At 38.8% G+C, this 19,014-nt stretch overlaps 1 protein-coding gene across 5 annotated transcripts in view; it reads right to left on the reverse strand.

Moving 5' to 3' along the window:
* CNKSR3 (CNKSR family member 3) overlaps positions 1–19,014 on the reverse strand; it is a 50,469-nt gene that overhangs the window by 10,315 nt on the left and 21,140 nt on the right. For 4 of the 5 annotated variants that reach the window (XM_045544603.1, XM_045544604.1, XM_045544601.1 and 1 more), the window contains 7 exons: positions 18,516–18,718; positions 17,920–18,007; positions 11,457–11,498; positions 8,833–8,952; positions 6,459–6,518; positions 2,511–2,579; positions 2,113–2,259 (listed from right to left, as the gene is read on the reverse strand). In XM_045544603.1, coding sequence (XP_045400559.1) covers positions 2,113–2,259; positions 2,511–2,579; positions 6,459–6,518; positions 8,833–8,952; positions 11,457–11,498; positions 17,920–18,007; positions 18,516–18,694 — 705 coding nt within the window. In that variant the 5' untranslated portion in view covers positions 18,695–18,718. Of the gene's footprint in view, positions 1–2,112; positions 2,260–2,510; positions 2,580–6,458; positions 6,519–8,832; positions 8,953–11,456; positions 11,499–13,601; positions 13,844–17,919; positions 18,008–18,515; positions 18,719–19,014 lie in introns of those variants that run through there. The other variant, XM_045544605.1, reaches the window with a different exon arrangement.

Below are 19,014 nucleotides of genomic sequence, written 5' to 3' on the forward strand. Positions count from 1 at the left end.
ACCCCAAAAGCACAGGTTTAAAAAAAAGCAAAAACAGACAAATGGGATCATTTCAAACTAAAAAGCTTCTACACAGCAAATACAACAATCAACAGAGTGAAGAGACAATTTACAGAATGGGAGAAAATATTTGCAAACGTACATCTGATAAGGGGTTAATATTCAAAATACATAAGGAACTCAAACAACTCAATAGCAAGAAAACAAGTAACCTGATTAAAAGATAGACAAAGGACCTGAATAGACACTTCTCAAAAGACAACATACAGACGGCCAACAGGTATATGAACAAATGTTCAATATCACTAATTATCAGGGAAATGCAAATTAAAACCACAGTGAGATATCACCTCACATCTGTTAGAATGACTGTTATCAAAAAGACAAAAGGTAAGTGTTGGCAAGGATGTGGAGAAAAGGGAATCCTTGCACAGTTGGTGGTAATGTAAATTAGTACAGCCATTTAGGAAAACAGTATAAAGGTTCCCCAAAAAATTAAAAATAGAACTACCATATGATCCAGCAATCCCACTACTGGGTACATATCTAAAGGAAATGAAATCAGTATGTTGAAGAGATATCTGCAGTCCCACGTTCACTGCAGCATTATTCACAATAGCTGAGATATGGAATCAACCTAAACGTCCATCAACAGGTAAGTGAATAAAGAAAATGTGATATATGTACATAATGGAATACTATTCAGCCTTAGAAAAGAAGGAAGTCCTGTCATTTTTAACAGCACGGATGAACTTGGAGGACATTATATTTAGTGAAATAAGCCAGACACAGAAAGACAAATATCGCATGATCTCACTTATATGTGGAATCATAAAAAGCTAAACTCAAAGAGGCAGAGAGGAGAATGGTGGTTACTAGGGACTGAGGAGATATTGATCAAAGGTACAAAGTTTCAGTCAGCCAGGAGGAATAACGTCAAGAGATCTATTGTACAACACAGTAACTATAGTTAATAATAATGTATTGCATGCTTGAAAATTGCTAAATTGCTAACACTTAAGTTAATAGATTTTAACTGCTCTCACCACAAATAAATGGTAAGTATGTGAGGTAAGGTACACGTTAATAAGCTTGAGTTAGCCATTCCACAATGTGAACATATTTCAAAACATTGTGTGTATATTATAAATATATGAAATTTGTATCTGTTAATTTTTTTAAAAATTTAAATATGTTATTATTTAAGAAGTAATTTTAATTATGTTTCTTCTTGCTCTACCCTCTGCTTTGTGTTACATATTTTTAACTCCTACATGTGTAACCAACACGTGTAGACATATGTCCAGTGCATCACAGAGTGTCCAAATTGATGGCTTGAGACTACTGTTCCTTCCACACAAAGATGTACAATAAAAGACACAAATAAATCATAATCTCAGTATTATAAAAGGCCATTAAAATGTTATTGCTTTTCATTCTTGGTGTAGGAAACAAACACTAGGAACCAATGGTTTAACAAGGAGGGTGCCAGTGAGCATCGTCCACCCAGGTGTAAGCGATAAGGGGGTACATTGTTTGAAGACAACCTAAATAATAACACTCTACTTAAAGTCAGTTGTCTCTTATTATCACCACAGATTGGAAATTCTAAATAACGTATAAATAATGATGTGATACTACTCTCTGTCTGGATCGCTCCCACCGCCCCTACCCTAGCCCTGGTAAAGCACCACTAAAGACTCAACCCCGTGTGGTCTCTCCAAGATTAGTCTTCAAACTGTACATAAGTATGTGTTTGAAATGGGAGAGGAGAAGGACTAGAATGAACTCTCTGCAATGATGAAAATGCCTATATCTACACTACCCAATATGGTAGCCACTAGCCACATGTGAATATTCAGCACCTGAAATGTGGCTGGTGACACTGAGAAGAACTTTTAATTTAATTATTTAGTCATATATGACTAGTGGCCACTCCACTGTGTATTTCTAAAATGTTATTTTCACATAAGCAGGATTATAGGCTAATTATACAAAAACTTCTAAAACCAATCACCTTCAAATTTTAACCTATTTTTTTTAGACAATTCAGACATTCAGCACTGTTCACGTGCTGATGCTAGACGAAGGCTCACGCTAAGAAACACACACCTGCACGAGAGGCGGCTTCCACCGCAGGTTCTTCAGGGGAGCAGGCGTGAAGTTGAACGAGCCCGTGGGACGCTTCTTAAGCAGCAGCACGACGCCGGTGGGATTCTCTCTCAGTTTCTTCACCAGATTTTTTAGCTGCCATCCCACCTTCAAGCGAAAAAAAGTGAGGAGGGAGGACTTTCTCATGAATAATGAAAAACCAAACCTATGAATTTATCTTGAGGAAATCAGACTTGTGAGAAAATAGGTAGACATAAATACACAGATGCGATATGTTCATATCAGCACTTACTTAAAATAGCGGAAAATAGGACATAAATTGCAAATTTAAATAAAATGGCTTTACATTTAATTAAAAGTTCTACAGGGGAAACTTAAGTCTCAATACACAAACTCACCACGGTTTGCCGGTTAACTTGAATGACTTCATCACCAGCGTGAATCTTCTGGGATTTGTCTGCAGGAGACTAAACAGAACAAAAAACCTGTCTTAATTTTTCAAATCTTCTTGTTCTTTCTGCTTCCATTTCTTCTTTCTTTCTTCTGTAGGTAACTAGCATCTGAAATAAAATTTTCTCAGGAAAAATAAAAGAATATGCTTTGGTCTCCTGAGATTATACAGTATGTGGGGACCTGACATATGAATACTGTGTTATCTATTTTATTAGTGTCTGTTATAACCTATAATCTATCAGTTAGAACAGCCAGGTTCATCTAACCTACTGGGGAGAGTGTAGACACACTGTCAAAATGATTAGCTGATAAAAGTCATTTTTCATCTAAAAAAAGACCTTATGCATATCCCTATCAAAATTAATCTTATAAAAACTGACCAACTGTTTAATTTGTAAAGATCATCGTTGTAACTGTCATCCTGTTTCCTTATTAAAAGAAAATCCTATTTTCATTGGATCTTGTTTTATATATTATCACAATGCTATTACAATAGAAAGTTAGTGGCAACAGAAAATGTCTTGAAAGAAAATAAATTTAATTTTTTTCATTTTCAGATTAAATTTAAAATGAATGAGTCTTCAGTATTAAAACAAAGTCCAGACTTTGTTTCCCACAGATAATATCTTATTAATTTGCAAACACAACAAAAATATATGCACAGGAATATAATCTATTTGTCAAATATTTTGCTCATAGTATTCTTGTTCATATAAACAACCTAGAACTCTTTACGTATAAGATATCTCATATATGACCAAGAGAAGAAAAAAGGATAAACCCTTGATTTCAAATTCTAATCAAACATATCTACTTCAGAGAATTTAACTTTGTAACTTATGTAATTGGCTGAATCTTCAAATAATTTACAACTATCAAAAGAAAAAAATCGCACCTTTGAACATGGAGAGAAGAACAACAACTAAACCCAAGACACACTTGCTGAATTTTCTCACTCAACTGTTGTGAGAGGCTCAACAAGAAATTAGCAAGCCCCACTAAACTGTGGAAACATCCCCTTTGATTTCATCTAGGTCCAATGCAAGGCACAGGTAACTGTGACAGTTATTTTTGAAAACATTTAACCTGCACCATAACAACCAGCCAGGGCCTTGCCTGAGAGACCAGCAACCCAGACACCACAGGGAGATGGCCCATCTTGAATCCCTTGAGTCAGTTAAAAAAAATAAATTTATCAAAGCTTCTTTTTGCCTCAGTGTGTCAAATGCTTAACCCATTGTTACAGACCTCACTCTGGTAATTCTGATCCCAATCAGCCCAGTCCAGTTAATCTTCTGGGCAACGGATTCATTTAAGATGAGCTTCACTTTACAAAAGATGGCTCCAAGGCCCAAAATTCCCTGTTTATAGATGTGCAATCTTAAAAAACAAGCACCAATGTCCCGAATTGACTTGCCTCCCTGAGGCTCCTCATGTATTCATTTCTCAAATGTCCTACCAACTGCAGAGAGCTTGGTACCAAAACCTGCCCCAGTTAGTAGCTCTTGCCTATCTTCACCATGAGTCGGACTACTGAAAAACGATGCTTGTGCTGGTTTGCTGCAGAAGGGTGCTGACCTGGAGAATAAGGCCCCCATTCTTCAGAGGCTGATCTAAGTCCCACCTAATCCGGGGGTGGCAAGACCTTGTCCAGACTCGTGTCAAGGTCTTGCAAAACATCAAAAAGAAAGAAATCAGATAAAGAATCACCAGACACTGTTAGTCCGACCTTGGAATGATCCTGACCTCTCAGGTAAATTTCAAAAAAAAATGAACTAAAGGTCTGAGAATGGCCAGCTGGCATCACTTAGGCTCAGAGCCCAGGACAGAGGAACACAGAGACAATTCACTTGGGAATGCAGTGGATGTCCAGCCACTGCCACCCACCATACTAGGCCTTTAAAACCTAGGCCTTTAAAACATTCTGACTCTGAAGTCATAGCGACCTTAAGTGATACCAGGAAAGCTAACCTGGAACTGGCCTTTCCTATCACCATTCAAGTATAAAATATCCAACATTAAGTGTAAAATTCTAGATTAAGCCCTTGAGAAGTGGGCTCTTACCTAACTTTCCACTGTCATCTGGAAGACTTGGCCTAGTGTCTAGCACATTCCAGGCACTCAATAAATACAAGTTGAAAGAGTGAAGGAGTAAGTGACATTTTCAAGTGGATTATCAGATAGAATAAGACAAATTTTCTTTTTTTTTATTTGATCTGTAACAAGATGTTATTCCTTTAGCCAGGAACTCAAAGGGGGATGGGGTGGGGGGAGATGGTAACCACCACTCTCTGAGATGAGTTCCACCCAGTCCTACACGGGGACACTAGGACAGACTACACCCAGGGAACCCTGAATCTGTCACCCAGTGTTACGGGTCTGGCAGAAATTCAGAGAATATATCATTAATGACATTTGACATTCCATTTGATTCAAAAGCAGCTTTGTTTTGTTTCTCAACTCTCATCTTTAAAAAAAAAAAAAAAGTGGGGGTCCAGAAGGAAAGAAACTCGATGCCTTCTGGTGTTCCACGTGTCGATCCAGGATAGAGTCTGGCACCACACCGGTTTGGTGAAGTCCAACAATGTCATCACCAAATTGCTAGCCTATAAAACCTGAACTCTTTAAAAACTGAAATGACATTCACTGTTTCTCTGAATCCATCCAACTCCATAACAATGTACCGAGTGGTACATGAGTAATATGTCATAGTTGAGCTGCAATATACCAAGTCTCCCACAAGGTCAAAGGGAGAATCATATGATGCCTTATGCGTTTTTTCTTTGGCACCATCCCCAGCCTGAAAGCAGGGCTTCCTGTGTTGTTACTGCCTATCAGGTGACGTGGCATAAAAAGTCCAGTGATTCTCAGTGTTTTGTCTCTGTAGCACAACAGAGAATGCTTAAAGATATAACCGGCTCCTCACTCATTCATCTGCCAGAACCACACGATGTATTTATACTTCACTGAATGCCTTAAGCAATGTCATTTTCTTACTACAAAAATCAGGTGCTTATCACAAACACTCAAACATCATGCCATTTTCTTTTATCAAAAGACCTAGCAGCTGAAGCTCAAAATTAAACATATAGATACATATTTCTACCAGACAGATTAGAAACCAAAATTTCCCCCACATTTAGGAATTATTTCCTCCTGTCTTAATTTATTAAATAGTAGATTAATTCCCCAGAAACATGCTTCTTTTACACAGAACCAGGCAAGCCATTCAAACATTTTTAGTTTCATATCAGTCATTCGAAAGCTAGCCATATTGTAGAGGTTCCAAGAAGGAAGCATTCAATAGCTCTACTTTTTAACAAACTCAAAATGTTTGAATTTCCAGAAGGAAGTAAAGAGTGTATAAAGGTTTCTCACAGTGGAACCAGACCTGCTTTTTCTATTCAAAAGATGTGGGGAGGGGGACTAAATCTCAATATCATGCCAAATATTATGAAATACAACTATAAAAATATGTTGTGCAAAAATCCCAAAATAGCTGCTTTGGAGACATATAAAAATTCCATTAATTACATTTTATACATATGGCCACCAATCCCAGTTCTTATAAGAGCGATTCTCAACAACAAAGAGATCATTGTTTTTGTAATTATGGCTTAACACATCCAGGGTGCAAAAGGAATAATTAATACAAGGGTGGGGGTGAAAGCTAGGCAAGGTGTATGAACAAGAGCAATAAAGTACAATTTAAATAATAAATTGACAGCAGCTTGAGATAAGCAGTACTCTAACAGAAATAAACAAAACAGGCACCCACGGTCTCACTACAGATTACAAAACAGCACGCATACATTTAAATGAAACGTATAGGGACTGTGTGTCAAATTTGTTTAAGGCACAACAGACCTCACATTTAAGGGATATATACTTACATTTTCTGTGGTTCCAGTAATCACGTGCAATCCATCATAGGTCGATTTGATGTACATGCCCTAGAGTGAGTCACAAATATATTGACTCATTATTCCAACATTTAGAAGTGCTGCAAGCCACAAGTGAGATAAACTTATAAAACATTAATGAGAGTCCCTTCAGAACAATACTCATTTTTAAGCCTCCTGAAACATCATGAAACAGGATCCAAAGGGTAGTGAAGGGGAACTAAACAAATCGAAATACCAGTGAAAGAAATCAAACTTGAAATCTCTTTGATATTATAATTTGTGTGCCATGCACACAGAACTTTGCCACAGCTCTGAGGATGTAGGAGTTTTCTCAGACCTGCTCAATGAGCGAGGCACTTCAAACAAGAACTGTTCTTTCTTGACTATCTCTTTGTCTGGGGACACAATACATTCATCTAAATATGGTATCAATATTAATTGCAGGATGACTTACTTAAGCCACTAATAACCCAGACTGAGATACACAACACAGGCAAGAGATTAGCAAAAGGCACCTCCATTTTAAGGGAAACATAAAGATGAATATTCTTCCTCCTGAGAGGTCTGATAGGCAAAGTCAGAGGTGAATGCCATATCCCTGAGGAAATATTTCTGTAGTTGGATGTACCATGTATAAGATTTTTTTATAAAACTGTTATAAGATGGGGAAAGAGAATAAAAGTAGGCAGGGCAGAAAACAGTTGCTCACCCTGGTATCTATGCAGTAACAATGTGAATCCTCCTGAGAAATCATACTGAACTTGCCCTGCTCAGCAACCTACTCTACGATATCAGAGAATCTCATCAAATACTAACGCCTTCAAGGTTCTCCCCACTCCTCTCCCATCCTGTTATTTTCATTCGCAGAGCATATCAGCTTCTCGCTACACATGGTACTCCTTTTCCCAGGGCACTGCTTTATAACTTTACCATCTGAAATAACAACTCCATTTCTGCCCACTCAGGGCATCTATCTGCCTTAATACTTGACTATAAAACCCACCTCCAGGAAGTCCTCCCTGTTTAAATTTAATCTGTTATAATCCATCATTTACTTTGAAGCCAAGTAGCATTAGTATGCATATTTCTGTTCACTTAGTATGTGGGCTTGTCAACATTTTGTTGATTTTGTTTTCTATCTAACAGCAGAGACTGCCTTAATACCTCCCCACAGCTATCTATACATTAGGCAGTCCTCCTCTTCCTCTTCCTCCTCCTCCTCCTCCTCCTCCCTCCTCCTCCTCCTCCTCCCTCCTCCTCAATACCAGCAACAGTAGCTGCAGCCACCATTAGTGCACATGTGCTACATGCTCAGCACCTGGAGCTTTGCATTTATAATCTAATTTAATACTTTCAACAGCCCTGTAAGGAAACTGACAGGTAAAGAGGTTAAGTCCCTCAAGAGCTGGGATTTAGGCCGGGCGCGGTGGCTCACGCCTGTAATCCTAGCACTCTGGGAGGCCGAGGCAGGTGGATCGCTCGAGGTCAGGAGTTCGAGACTAGCCTGAGCGAAAGACTAGCCTGAGCGAGACCTCGTCTCTACTAAAAATAGAAAGAAATTATCTGGCCAACTAAAAATATATAGAAAAAATTAGCCGGGCATCATGGCACACGCCTGTAGTCCCAGCTACTCGGGAGGCTGAGGCAGGAGGATCGCTTAAGCCCGGGAGTTTGAGGTTGCTGTGAGCTAGGCTGATGCCATGGCACTCACTCTAGCCCGGACAACAAAGTGAGACTCTGTCTCAAAAAAAAAAAAAAAAAAAAAGAGCTGGGATTTAAACCCAGCTCTCTCTTACTTAAAGCCTCTAAGCTAATTAATGGGCCTCACAGTTTCTTCACTTAAATTTCAGCAAATTAATCCCATAGGATGCACGCTAGGTACTAGACGTTCACCTGTATGTAGCCTCAGGGCCTGTTATTATACAGCTCCTACGTGACTTATGAAACATTTCTAAACTTCTCTTAAGATTCATTTCCTTCAACCAGCCTCTTCTCACATTCATTGTAAGTGCTAATAGAGACTTTCAGAGCAGATGTTGCTTTTGTACCCCCAGCCCATCTTTATTTTGTATAAATGTTTTATATCTCCTTGCATTGCTAAGTCCTAAAAATAAAACTGTTAAAACAATTCCTTTAAGATATGAGTATACAGTTTTAAAACTGTATTTATTTTTATACTTTGAAGATAGAAAACATATCAACGGAGTTCAAGATAGCAAATTCCTAACTACATAGTGGAAGGTAGTCTAATTTAATTCTACTTTTCAGAATTACAGTGAAAGCAATAAAGAATTTTTAAAAAAACTTTAGTAAATGACAGTGTGTGTTATCTGAAAATAAAACAAGTGTTATTAGAACTTACCAAGCCTTCCCCAGGTTTAATGTTTGGTAAGTGAACTTCCTCCAGGCACGCACACTGGCTCATGACAGGATCCGTAGTAGATCGGATTGTTTTGTCACAGATGCCATTTAAAACCTTGACCTAGAATTAGAAAGGCAAATAGTCAGGAAAGTTCAATTATTAACCAAGTTTATCTCAAGCCAATTTTTAAAGAAATGCACTTCACTTACAAATCTTTAGTTCTGGTCAGCAATCACTTTGATAATTCTGCTCAATAAATGCATGGCATTTGGACTCTGTATTTACAATCTGTGGAAATGGTGCCACTATTTCAGCCTTGCTTAAAACATACAGCTTTTATATTAGCTCCTTTATGACCACTGAAAAGCACGGGCCAGACAGAAATCCCCTTTCAGCAATTAAGGAGAATCGCCTATTCCCAGCCACCTGCGTGACTTTTCAGTGATCCCTCACATTCTCTGTACACCAAATACTGACAAGGTAAAAAAATTTTTTTGGTCTGAACCAATTTTTTTAGTACATTTTACTTTATAAAGCTGTTTTCCATTTACCAAAAAAGTGAGCAAAAAGTACCTTGAGTTCCCACATACTCCCTTCTCCACCACACTGCCCCCAGTTTCCCCTATTTGTAGCATCTTATATTAGTACGGGGCATTTGTCACAATTGGTAGACAATATTGAGACATTATTATTAACTAAAGTCCGTAATTTATATTAGGGTTTACCCTCACATTCAATGGGTTTTGACAAATGCCTAACATCATGCATCTATCATTACAGTATCCTACAGAACAGTTTCACTGCCCTAAATATCCTCTGCTCAACCTAATTATCCATCACCCCCTCCCTCACCATGAATTCCTGGCAAACATTGATCTTTTTACTATCTCTATGGATTTGCTTCTTCTAGAATGTCAAATAGTTGGAATTAAACAGCAGGTAGCCTTCTTAGATTGGCTTATTTCAATTAAAAATATGCATCTAAGTTTCTACTATATCTTTTCATGACTTGGTAGCTCATTGTTTTAATTGCTGAATAATATTCTATTTTATGGATGTACCACAATTTATTTACCCATGTCAAGAGACATTTTAGTTGCTTCCAATTTTTGGCAATTAGGAGTAAAGCTGCTATAAACATTCTATGCAGATTTTTTGGATGCAAGTATTCAGCTCCTTTGGGTACACACCTAGGAGCATAATTGTTGGATTCTATGGTAAGAATATGTTTAGTTTTGTAAGAAACTGTCAAATTGTCCTCCAAACTGTCTGTACTCTTTTGTATTTCTACCACAATGAATGAGAGTTTCTTTTGTTCCACATCCTTGCCAGCATTTGGTGTTATCAGTGTTTTGGATTTTAGCCAATTTAATAGGTGTGTAGTGGTCTCTCGTTGTTTTAATTCACAATTCTCTAATTACAAATGACACTGAACACCTTTTCATACGCTTATTTGCCATTTGCATGTTGTCTTTGGTGAGGTGTCTTTTCAGATCTTTTGCCCACTTTTTCATTGGGTTGTTTGTTTTATTACTGTTTTAAGAGTTCTTTGTATATTTTGGATACAAGTCCTTTATCTGATGCATGCTTTGAAAATATTTTCTCCCAGTCTGTGGCTTGTGTTTTCATTCCCTTAACAGTGCTTTTCACAAAGCAGTTTTTAATTTTAATTAAATCTACATTACAATTTTTCTTTCATGGATTATGCTTTGGCTGTTCTATCTAAAAACTCATTGCCAAACCCAACGTCACCCAAATTTTCTCCTGTGTTAGCTTCTAGAAGTTTTACAGTTTTGCATTTTACATTTAGGTCTATGATATTTTTAGTGATCTCTCACATTCTCTGAATGCTGAACACTGACAAAGTAAAACTCTAAGGAGATACCATGAGGATCCCTATTAAGTGGTCTCGTAGAAGTCACAGTGGTTATGTGTGGCATTTCCCCCAATCAGATTCATCTAACCTTTCAAAATTTAACAACCAAAAAAAATCAGGAAATTCCAGATTGATTTTTCTTTCCAAGGGGGAGAATCCAAGAAGTGATTCTTTTTTACATTCCTCCAATTTGTTTAGCCTCCCTATTTATGGAAAATATATTTATAGCAGTTTCATTGCTAAATTCCTCAACATCAGTAGGAGGAAGGCCTTATCAAAAGAGCACAGGCTGGCTTATGTCAAAAGGAGGAAGTGATGATGAATGGTTACAAAATGCTCTTTAAACAGTCACAGCACACTCCCCCTCCATCATAAGGTTATGGCCAAAAATTTTTTTTAAGTAACATGGTCCTAAAGTGAAATTTATACATCAGTTTAACCCTGATTAACAGGTTAGCTAGCAATTTATGTATAACTGTACCCCGATAAAATGTTCAGAAGGAAAAAACAAAACAAAACAGAGAGCTCAATATAGGTCATCTAAACTCAGGAATTTTCACAGTAGTTAGTCTTGTAAAACAACTTTTATGCTTTCGCTTCCACCTAAATTAACAGACCCATGTACCAAAAGCCAATATTTCAAAGCATCTCCTGAAGTCATCAGCCACAGTCCATTTACTTTAATTAACGTGATTCCCACTGCCTTCGGAAAAGGAACTTTACAATAACTTTTAGAACTTATACTTACCACAGTTAAAACTTTATCCTCCATTTCTGCTATAAGACAATCCTAAAGAAGGGGGTGAAGAAAATGAAAATTTAGTTTAAGAGTTAAAAAACTTTCCAAAACTGTTGCCTTCAGTTTCTAGATAGTTCTTGGAGCCCAAGACGATCCCTGACATGCCCCTCCTCCCTCAGCTGGTGCAGCCCCGCAAGACCTGGATGGGAGAGAGAGGGCAGAGTGGGATGGGGCTGACATTCGCCACTTCCTAAGGCCCTGCTCCCCCCTCACCCAAAGAACCTCTCATCAGAGCAACCCACTTCACCAATTATTTAATTTGAAAGCCTACAAAAATCACTGAACTAAAATCCACCTCCTATCCAGAGTGTCCAGAAAGTTGTGAGCTGGAAGTCCAAGTCAAGAAACCTGACCACCGCTCCACTGTGACCCCAGGCTCAGCTAGCTGTGGGCCAACAAGCCAGCAGTCCTTAGCTCTGGGCCTGCCTATAAGAATAGCTTTCAAATAAGAGCTTGAGTAAATTCAGCCACAAAAGTTTATTTTAAGCACCACTGAGATTAAATCAGATATTTCAGTCCTTGATAGATGAAAAGGCTTCAACAAAACATTCATTAACACGCTGCCAAAAAAGTGGTCTTGAGGTATGCTATTGATGACATTAAATAAAGAGCTGGAATGCAAAGCATTATTTACTCAGCTCAAGAACAAAAGCCTCAGAACACTGTATGCACTAGGTTAGCTGATGATAGGAATCACCACTGCCCTGCCTAAGAGCTGCCAAAGTGAAACTGCCAGTGTGAAACTTTCTCAGTCAACCACCCAGAACTCATCGACAGCAAAGGATTTCAAGCTACGCCAGAGTGCGCGCAGAAGAAAATCAAAACTAGATTCTGTAGAGTTTATCCAGCACCATTAACTATATAATCCCAAACTGGGATAATCGTAAAGATAATGTTAATTATTTTATGTACATGAAGAATATTAATTAATTCTGTTGAAATTATTGGGCAAAGATTTTCACTTAAATAGAAAAGTCATATTTAGGTCACTTTTTACTGTTATTGGGGGAGGGAGATGGCCACCAAGTTCTACTCTATGTGATTTAATCATCAGACTTTCATTGTCATCTTCAATTTTTAAAATTTTCTCTATCTGATAAAAACATAGGAAACAATAATAGTTACTCTACTGCTCCCCAAATTCATACTGACTCTCAGGAAAAGAGCAGCCTAGGAAGAAAACACTTTAAAAATAAATTTAGAAATGTATTTTTACATGTGTGAATCTGATATAAATTCAAACTACAGGAGCAAATTCTGTAAATATGAATAATTACCATTCAAAAATGTGCTTTTTCACCTATATCTTGTGCACAGAATTAAACCATCAACCACCATGATGGCTGATTCTCTATTAACATGGTCTGACAGAATTGTTTGATAAATATCGACTTTAGAAAAACAGTGTATTTATGTGGTCTTATGCTAGACATAAAACTAATTTGTGTCTATAATCTTTCATTACAAATCTCAAAATGACGTAAACACTGTCACCCTTAGGAGACCATCACCCAGAGGCAGCAAGCTCCTCTCAAATACACCAGGGCCAGAGAGTCAAGGGAGAGGTGTGACCTCATGGTTCCCAACACTCGGTTCTTTAGCGAATCCAAGAGGCCACCAAGAACTGGGTTCCCTGTCATGGTGACAGCCAACAGACATGAGGAACTCTCCTGCCTCCCAAATTGTTCCAGTCAGCATGTGAAAGGGCTCACGTTTTACCTTCCGCCATGATAAATGTGGGTTCCCACACCCATTCCTACTGAGAGGAAGCAGCTGCAGGCATGACTTCACATTGTTTGGCATGAAAGCCACGGGATGGAAAAATTAGCGCTGAAACCAAGTCCCTCCCTCACGAGTCAGACAGTGAGCCGAGCTTCGCCACGGCCCTCGGGCACCTGGCCAGCAGAGACCTCTGCCCCCTGCCTGTCCTCCTCACTCTGCCTTCTGAGGACTGGAGCAGCCTTGGGCAAGGTACTTAATGTCTCTGTGCCTTTGTCTCCTTCTCGGTAAAACAGGATGATGACAAAACCCACCTCCCTCAGGGAACTGTGGAGAATTCAAGGTGAGAACACATGTCAAGCATGAAGCGCACACCTGAGACACAATTAGCACTCAATTATAGCCTTTTTCCTCTTCTGCTTCCATGGCTTGCTTGCTTTCCATTCAGTTTTCTTGGGCCCAAATATTGCTCAGTTCCTTACTTCTTTCCTCACCGGAATTCAGCGCCTGCCACTGCCATTTTCCTTTCTGTCACCGGCACTGTTTCAGTCCTCATGGCGTCACAACATGAGGAGACTAGACTAGAAATATAGATCACAATATCTTCCCACTTTGGTTCCTTCTTCTCAATTTGTAGCCTCAACACTGGATGGAAAGATCTTTAAAAAAAATGTGCAGTTTCCTCACAGGGGAAAAATAAAGCAGCAATATTTATCCTTCAAGTCAGATGACTTATTGGAAAGAAGGATGTGGAGAAAGTGACAAGAAAAACAAGGTGAAAACAGCAATATGTACAAGAAAAGAGAAAAAGAGACAAGCAAATATCTCTCTTCACAGACATGGACATGAAGAACAAAGGCTCAAGAAGAATATGTTGTTGCTGGAAAAAAAAAGAGATCCAACTTTTACTCCTTCGATTCCCAGGTTAAAAGGAATAAGTGGCAAAAACGGGTTTCTTCCCAAAGAGTCAGCAGATCTTTTGTTAAGAACCATGACAGAGGGTGTGAAGTCCCTGGCACACTCAGTCTTGTTGCTACTACAATGCACATCGAAAGCGATGTTCAACTCATTCATCAGGTTTGTTAATTCTAATTTGCGTGTATATGTGTGCACCTGTACACAAACATCACAATCTGCCAAAGCACCTATGTTCTTCAATTACTATAAATACAAAAAAATCTTTTTCAATCTAAGTTCAGAAAATGATAGCCCCATGTATATTTACATAACAGTCTTAATCCTTAAAAACTGTTCAAATTTACAATAAAAAAATACCAGCAAACAAAAGCAACATATTTGTTTTGTTGCCCTCCTTAAACTGTCAAATTTGATTCCAGAAAACCAGTACAAGGTAAGATTTTTCTATTATCTACTATAGTGCACTATTACTTAAGTAATATGCTTTTAATAATTCATATCCCATTGAATTTTCATGACAATTTTTTGAAGTAGGTATTATTTTAAACATATTTTATATTATTTACCTATGTCTAATTTTACATGAATGCATAAATGTGGTCAATATACATGATTTTTGTAAATAAAAAATTTTTGTTCTCTCTCTTTTTCACTTGGCTCCTACATTCCCTCCCTACCTCTCTCCTTGCTGGGGTAAACACAACTTTTCTTTCAAATTGCCTACTACATTTACATATTCCTTTGTGTACAGGTTTGTGGATGTATGTATATGACAAATATATGCACATATATATGCATTTTAATTTTTTTGGTACTCATTTATCTTCATGTCATCCTTTTTCATGTTTGCCTTTTTTCTTACTCAACAATAACTTGTAGGAATCCCACCAAATCATCTAGTAAGGTAAATATTAGTATTCCCATTTTACAGATGAGAAAATTGAGACTCATAATTTTAAGTGACTTGTCCAAGGTCTAATTAATGGTAGAGGTAAGATTAATAGTAATTAATGGTAGAGGAGGGTTTGAAACTACAGCTATCTCTCTGTAAAAAATATATTCTTAACTACCACACTAAACTTCCCCAAAGAGCACCACAGGGAAAATAAAAACAAAAAATGAACACAGAAATAGACAAAAACAATTCCTCTTGTGTCCCTTGAATTTGGGTTAGATTTCTCCTGATAAAAGACAAAATCTCTACAGCTGACTTGTCAAAAGCACTGCCTCGTTCATTTTAACATGCCATTTAAAAATCACCATTAGGCATGTGCCAGGCATTGTTAGGCCCCAGTAAGCAGTGGCAGGTGCGACAAGGATGCTTAGCAGGTACCTTCTGATGTGACCACATCACGGGCACCTCCTACGTGGAAATTCTTTTTATCACCACTTCATGATGAGCAACACCTTTACGACTATAAGGAAAAGTACCACTTGAGATTTTGCAGTAAGCCCATCCCATCCCATCAGGCACAGAATATACTGGTTGAATTATTCAAGTGCCACCTTCCCAATGAAGCTGCTCTAGCCACATATTTCAAAATGTATTTCCCTCTCAATCCTTCCTGGGCGCATGCCCTCCTTAGCACTTTGCTAACCTTATGAAATTATATATAACACACATACATTCTCTCTCTCTCTCTCTCTCTCTCTATATATATATATATATGTCTGTGTCTGTGTCTGTGTGTGTGTGTGTGTGTGTGTGTGTGTGTGTATGATTTTGCTTATTTATCTTTCAATTTTCTCTTTCCCCCAGAGACTTTGAAGTCCATGAAGTCGGAGACTCTCTGTTTATTCATTCTGGTATCCCAGTGCCCAGAATAGTGGCGACACTGAATAACTGCTAAATAAAAATGTATTGACAGTATTGTCCCAATACCTATAAAGCCAACATCAACTTGCTTAGACAAAGCAGATTCACCCTGTGAAACAAATACAATGACCTCTGCCTTTCTCTCCTCTCCCTACACTACAGTGGGGCAGCCTGAATCAGTCACAGTCTAGGGCCCTTTGCAATAAACACCAACGTACCTATGGTCATAACTTTCCCCTTTGCTAATTACAGTGTTTACCTCTTACACTGTCATTGAATCGACTGCAAGTAAACTCCACTAAAAATCAAAATAGGAGGCAGAATATTATGAGAAGAAGGAAGATGGGAAGAAGAAGAATGCCCAAGGTATGTATCAGGGAAATGCCTTCCACCGCAAATGCCAGGCTTTCATGGCTATATGACTAATGCAGCAATTGGTATCAGGCTCTTTTTGACACAACTACTTTATGCATCAGCACAGAGCTAAACCACCTGAGGTGCTCTCAGCACCTAAGATCATGGGCTCTATTAAGTCCAGTGGTTGCTCAGGACTAGATCTCAAACAACTGTCATGTGCAAAGCTAAAGTTCACAATTCATGTTCCAGAAACAAACAGAAAACACGTGGCTTTTCAGAATTGTACTCTGTCAGGCATGGGCAGGACTGAGGGAAGGACGTTCTTTATTATTTGCCAAATCAGCAGTGGAAACAAATGTGGAATCACAGAATTTCAGGACCAAGTGGGACATGAAAAAACAAGCCCTTCCTTACATTTTATAGCTTCAATTCAATTCAAAAATATGTTACAAGTGTCTGCTACATATTGAGTAATAGGACAGGAGATGGTCCTAAGAGCTGATGGTACAATTTCTTTAATAAGAAATTTAAAAATTAAGATCACAGAAGCCAGATAAGTTACAGATTGACTGATATCAAACTTTCTGGGCCCTTACTAAGATACCCAGGTCTGGCCAATGAGCCATGAGTGAAAATGACATGTGTCATTTCCCAACCAGAACATCTGTCAGTGTGGGAACTTTCAAGGTTCTTTGTCTCTCTGCCCCGGGGACAAGCAACATGAGACACTAGGGGCTCTGCCAGCCTGTGTCCTGAAGAGCGGAGAATCCAAGCAGACTGCCCCACCCCCACTGACCCATTTACATGTAAATAATTGAGTAATATAAAGGAATAAACTGCTGAAGTTTGGGGGTTGTTTGTTATTGCCTCATAATCTAGCCCATCCTGACTGGTAAAGCCAACAACCAAAGGTCAAAATGAGAAGAAAATTAAGAAAAAGATACAGTAAAGTCCTCAGCACAAAGACTATAGTGCAATTTAGTTATTCCAGAATTTCTTTTTTTTTTTTTTTTTTCTTTTGAGACAGGGTCTTACTCTGTCACCCAGGCTGGAATGCAGTGGTGTAATCATACTTACTGCAACCTTGAATTCTAGGGCTCAAGCAATCCTCCTGCCTCAGTCTCCTCAATAGCTAAGACTATAGACATGTGCCACCACGCTCAGCTAATTTTTAAAAATTTTTGTAGAGACGGGGTCTCACTGTGTTGCCCAGGCTGGTCTTGAACTCCTGGCCTCAAGCAATCTTCCCACCTCGGCCTCCCAGAGTGCTGGGATTACAAGTGTGAGCTGCCAGCAAACCCAGCCTAAAATTTCCATTAAAAAAAAATTAAGTGCTCTAACATTTTAGAGGAAGTACACGACTATTAGCTCAATTATATTAAAACAAACAAAAAAAGCAATCTTTGATTCAAAGGCCACTGGTCATTTCTCACAGAAACCATCTGTACGATGAATCTAATTTAAAGCCTTTCATCTCTCCCCAATTCTAATGGGAACAAAAGGGGGGCAGGGAGAATGGCACTTCATACCTGCATGGAAATCCTTTGAAGAAGCAGCAAAGGGGGGAAGAATTTCAGAAAGTGATAATGATGTGCTACTGACCTTCTGGACTGTCGTGGTCAGGTCCAAGCAAAGCTGAATGATTTTGTTCTTCGTTACCGAGAAATCAGTGATCCCTGTAAATGGAGCCCTAGAAGGTAACAAAAATCCTCTTTAAAAAAAAAGTAGGGGGAACCCGCTGGGATCCCACACTGTATGTTGACAAGCGGAGCTACCCCACGGGCTAGTTTAAATTATCTGTTTCCTCTCAAGTAACACATAAAACAGAATCTGAATAGAAATGACAGAAGTACTAGATAAAAACACATTGAAAATGAGCCAAGAGAGTGAACATCCCTTCAGAAGTCAACTAACAGCCTTCACACCAACCAAATACTCAACTATTAATGTTTAATCTCAATAAAACACAACCTTTAGCACAGTTTCACTCTTCTCCAAGCTGAGGTTAACTTGTTCCTGCCATTAACCTTTTAAGTAACTTGCAAAGGAATCCTAAAATCTACCACTGATCCAAGACTCCTTGAGTTCCGGTGAAAATGATAGGAAAGGGACAGTGGCTCATTTTCTTAAGTACAGGCTTCCACGCATCTCGGACCCTACTCTGATGACACAGTGAAAGGGACACGTCCGCAACTCACCGGTCCAGCCACGCGAGCAAGGCCTTAGCAGCGCCGATGAGCTCCACCACGGAAGTCAGGAACTCATTGGGGGGCTTGTGGGAGGTGTTCCCATCATAAGCTGGATTTTTCCGCCGGCTACTTATATAATTCTGTAAATTGTGGGAAGAAGCTCGCAGTTTCAGAACCAAGTTCTTCATGTTATCAGTTTCAAGGCCATAATTCTATGCAAAATAAAATCAAAGGGAAAGATTCAAAACAATCAACAATGTGCAAAGTCTCATAATAACTCAAAAGCCCCCTGAGTAACCTGAGTAACTCCTACAACCACCACAGCACCCTGCCTGATCTACCCACAGCCCATGCTGCCCACTCTGGCCGCGCTGGCCTTCTCTCTGCTCCTCCCACAGCCAGCTCCTGGCCTCCTTGCTAGTTCCTCTTCCCGAAATGCACTTCCCACAAGTCTTGGCATGGATAGCTCATGCTTATCACTCAAGTCCTGATCCAAATGCCTCTCCTC

This window comes from Lemur catta, chromosome 2, assembly GCF_020740605.2.
Source record: "Lemur catta isolate mLemCat1 chromosome 2, mLemCat1.pri, whole genome shotgun sequence".
Lineage (NCBI taxonomy): Eukaryota > Metazoa > Chordata > Mammalia > Primates > Lemuridae > Lemur > Lemur catta.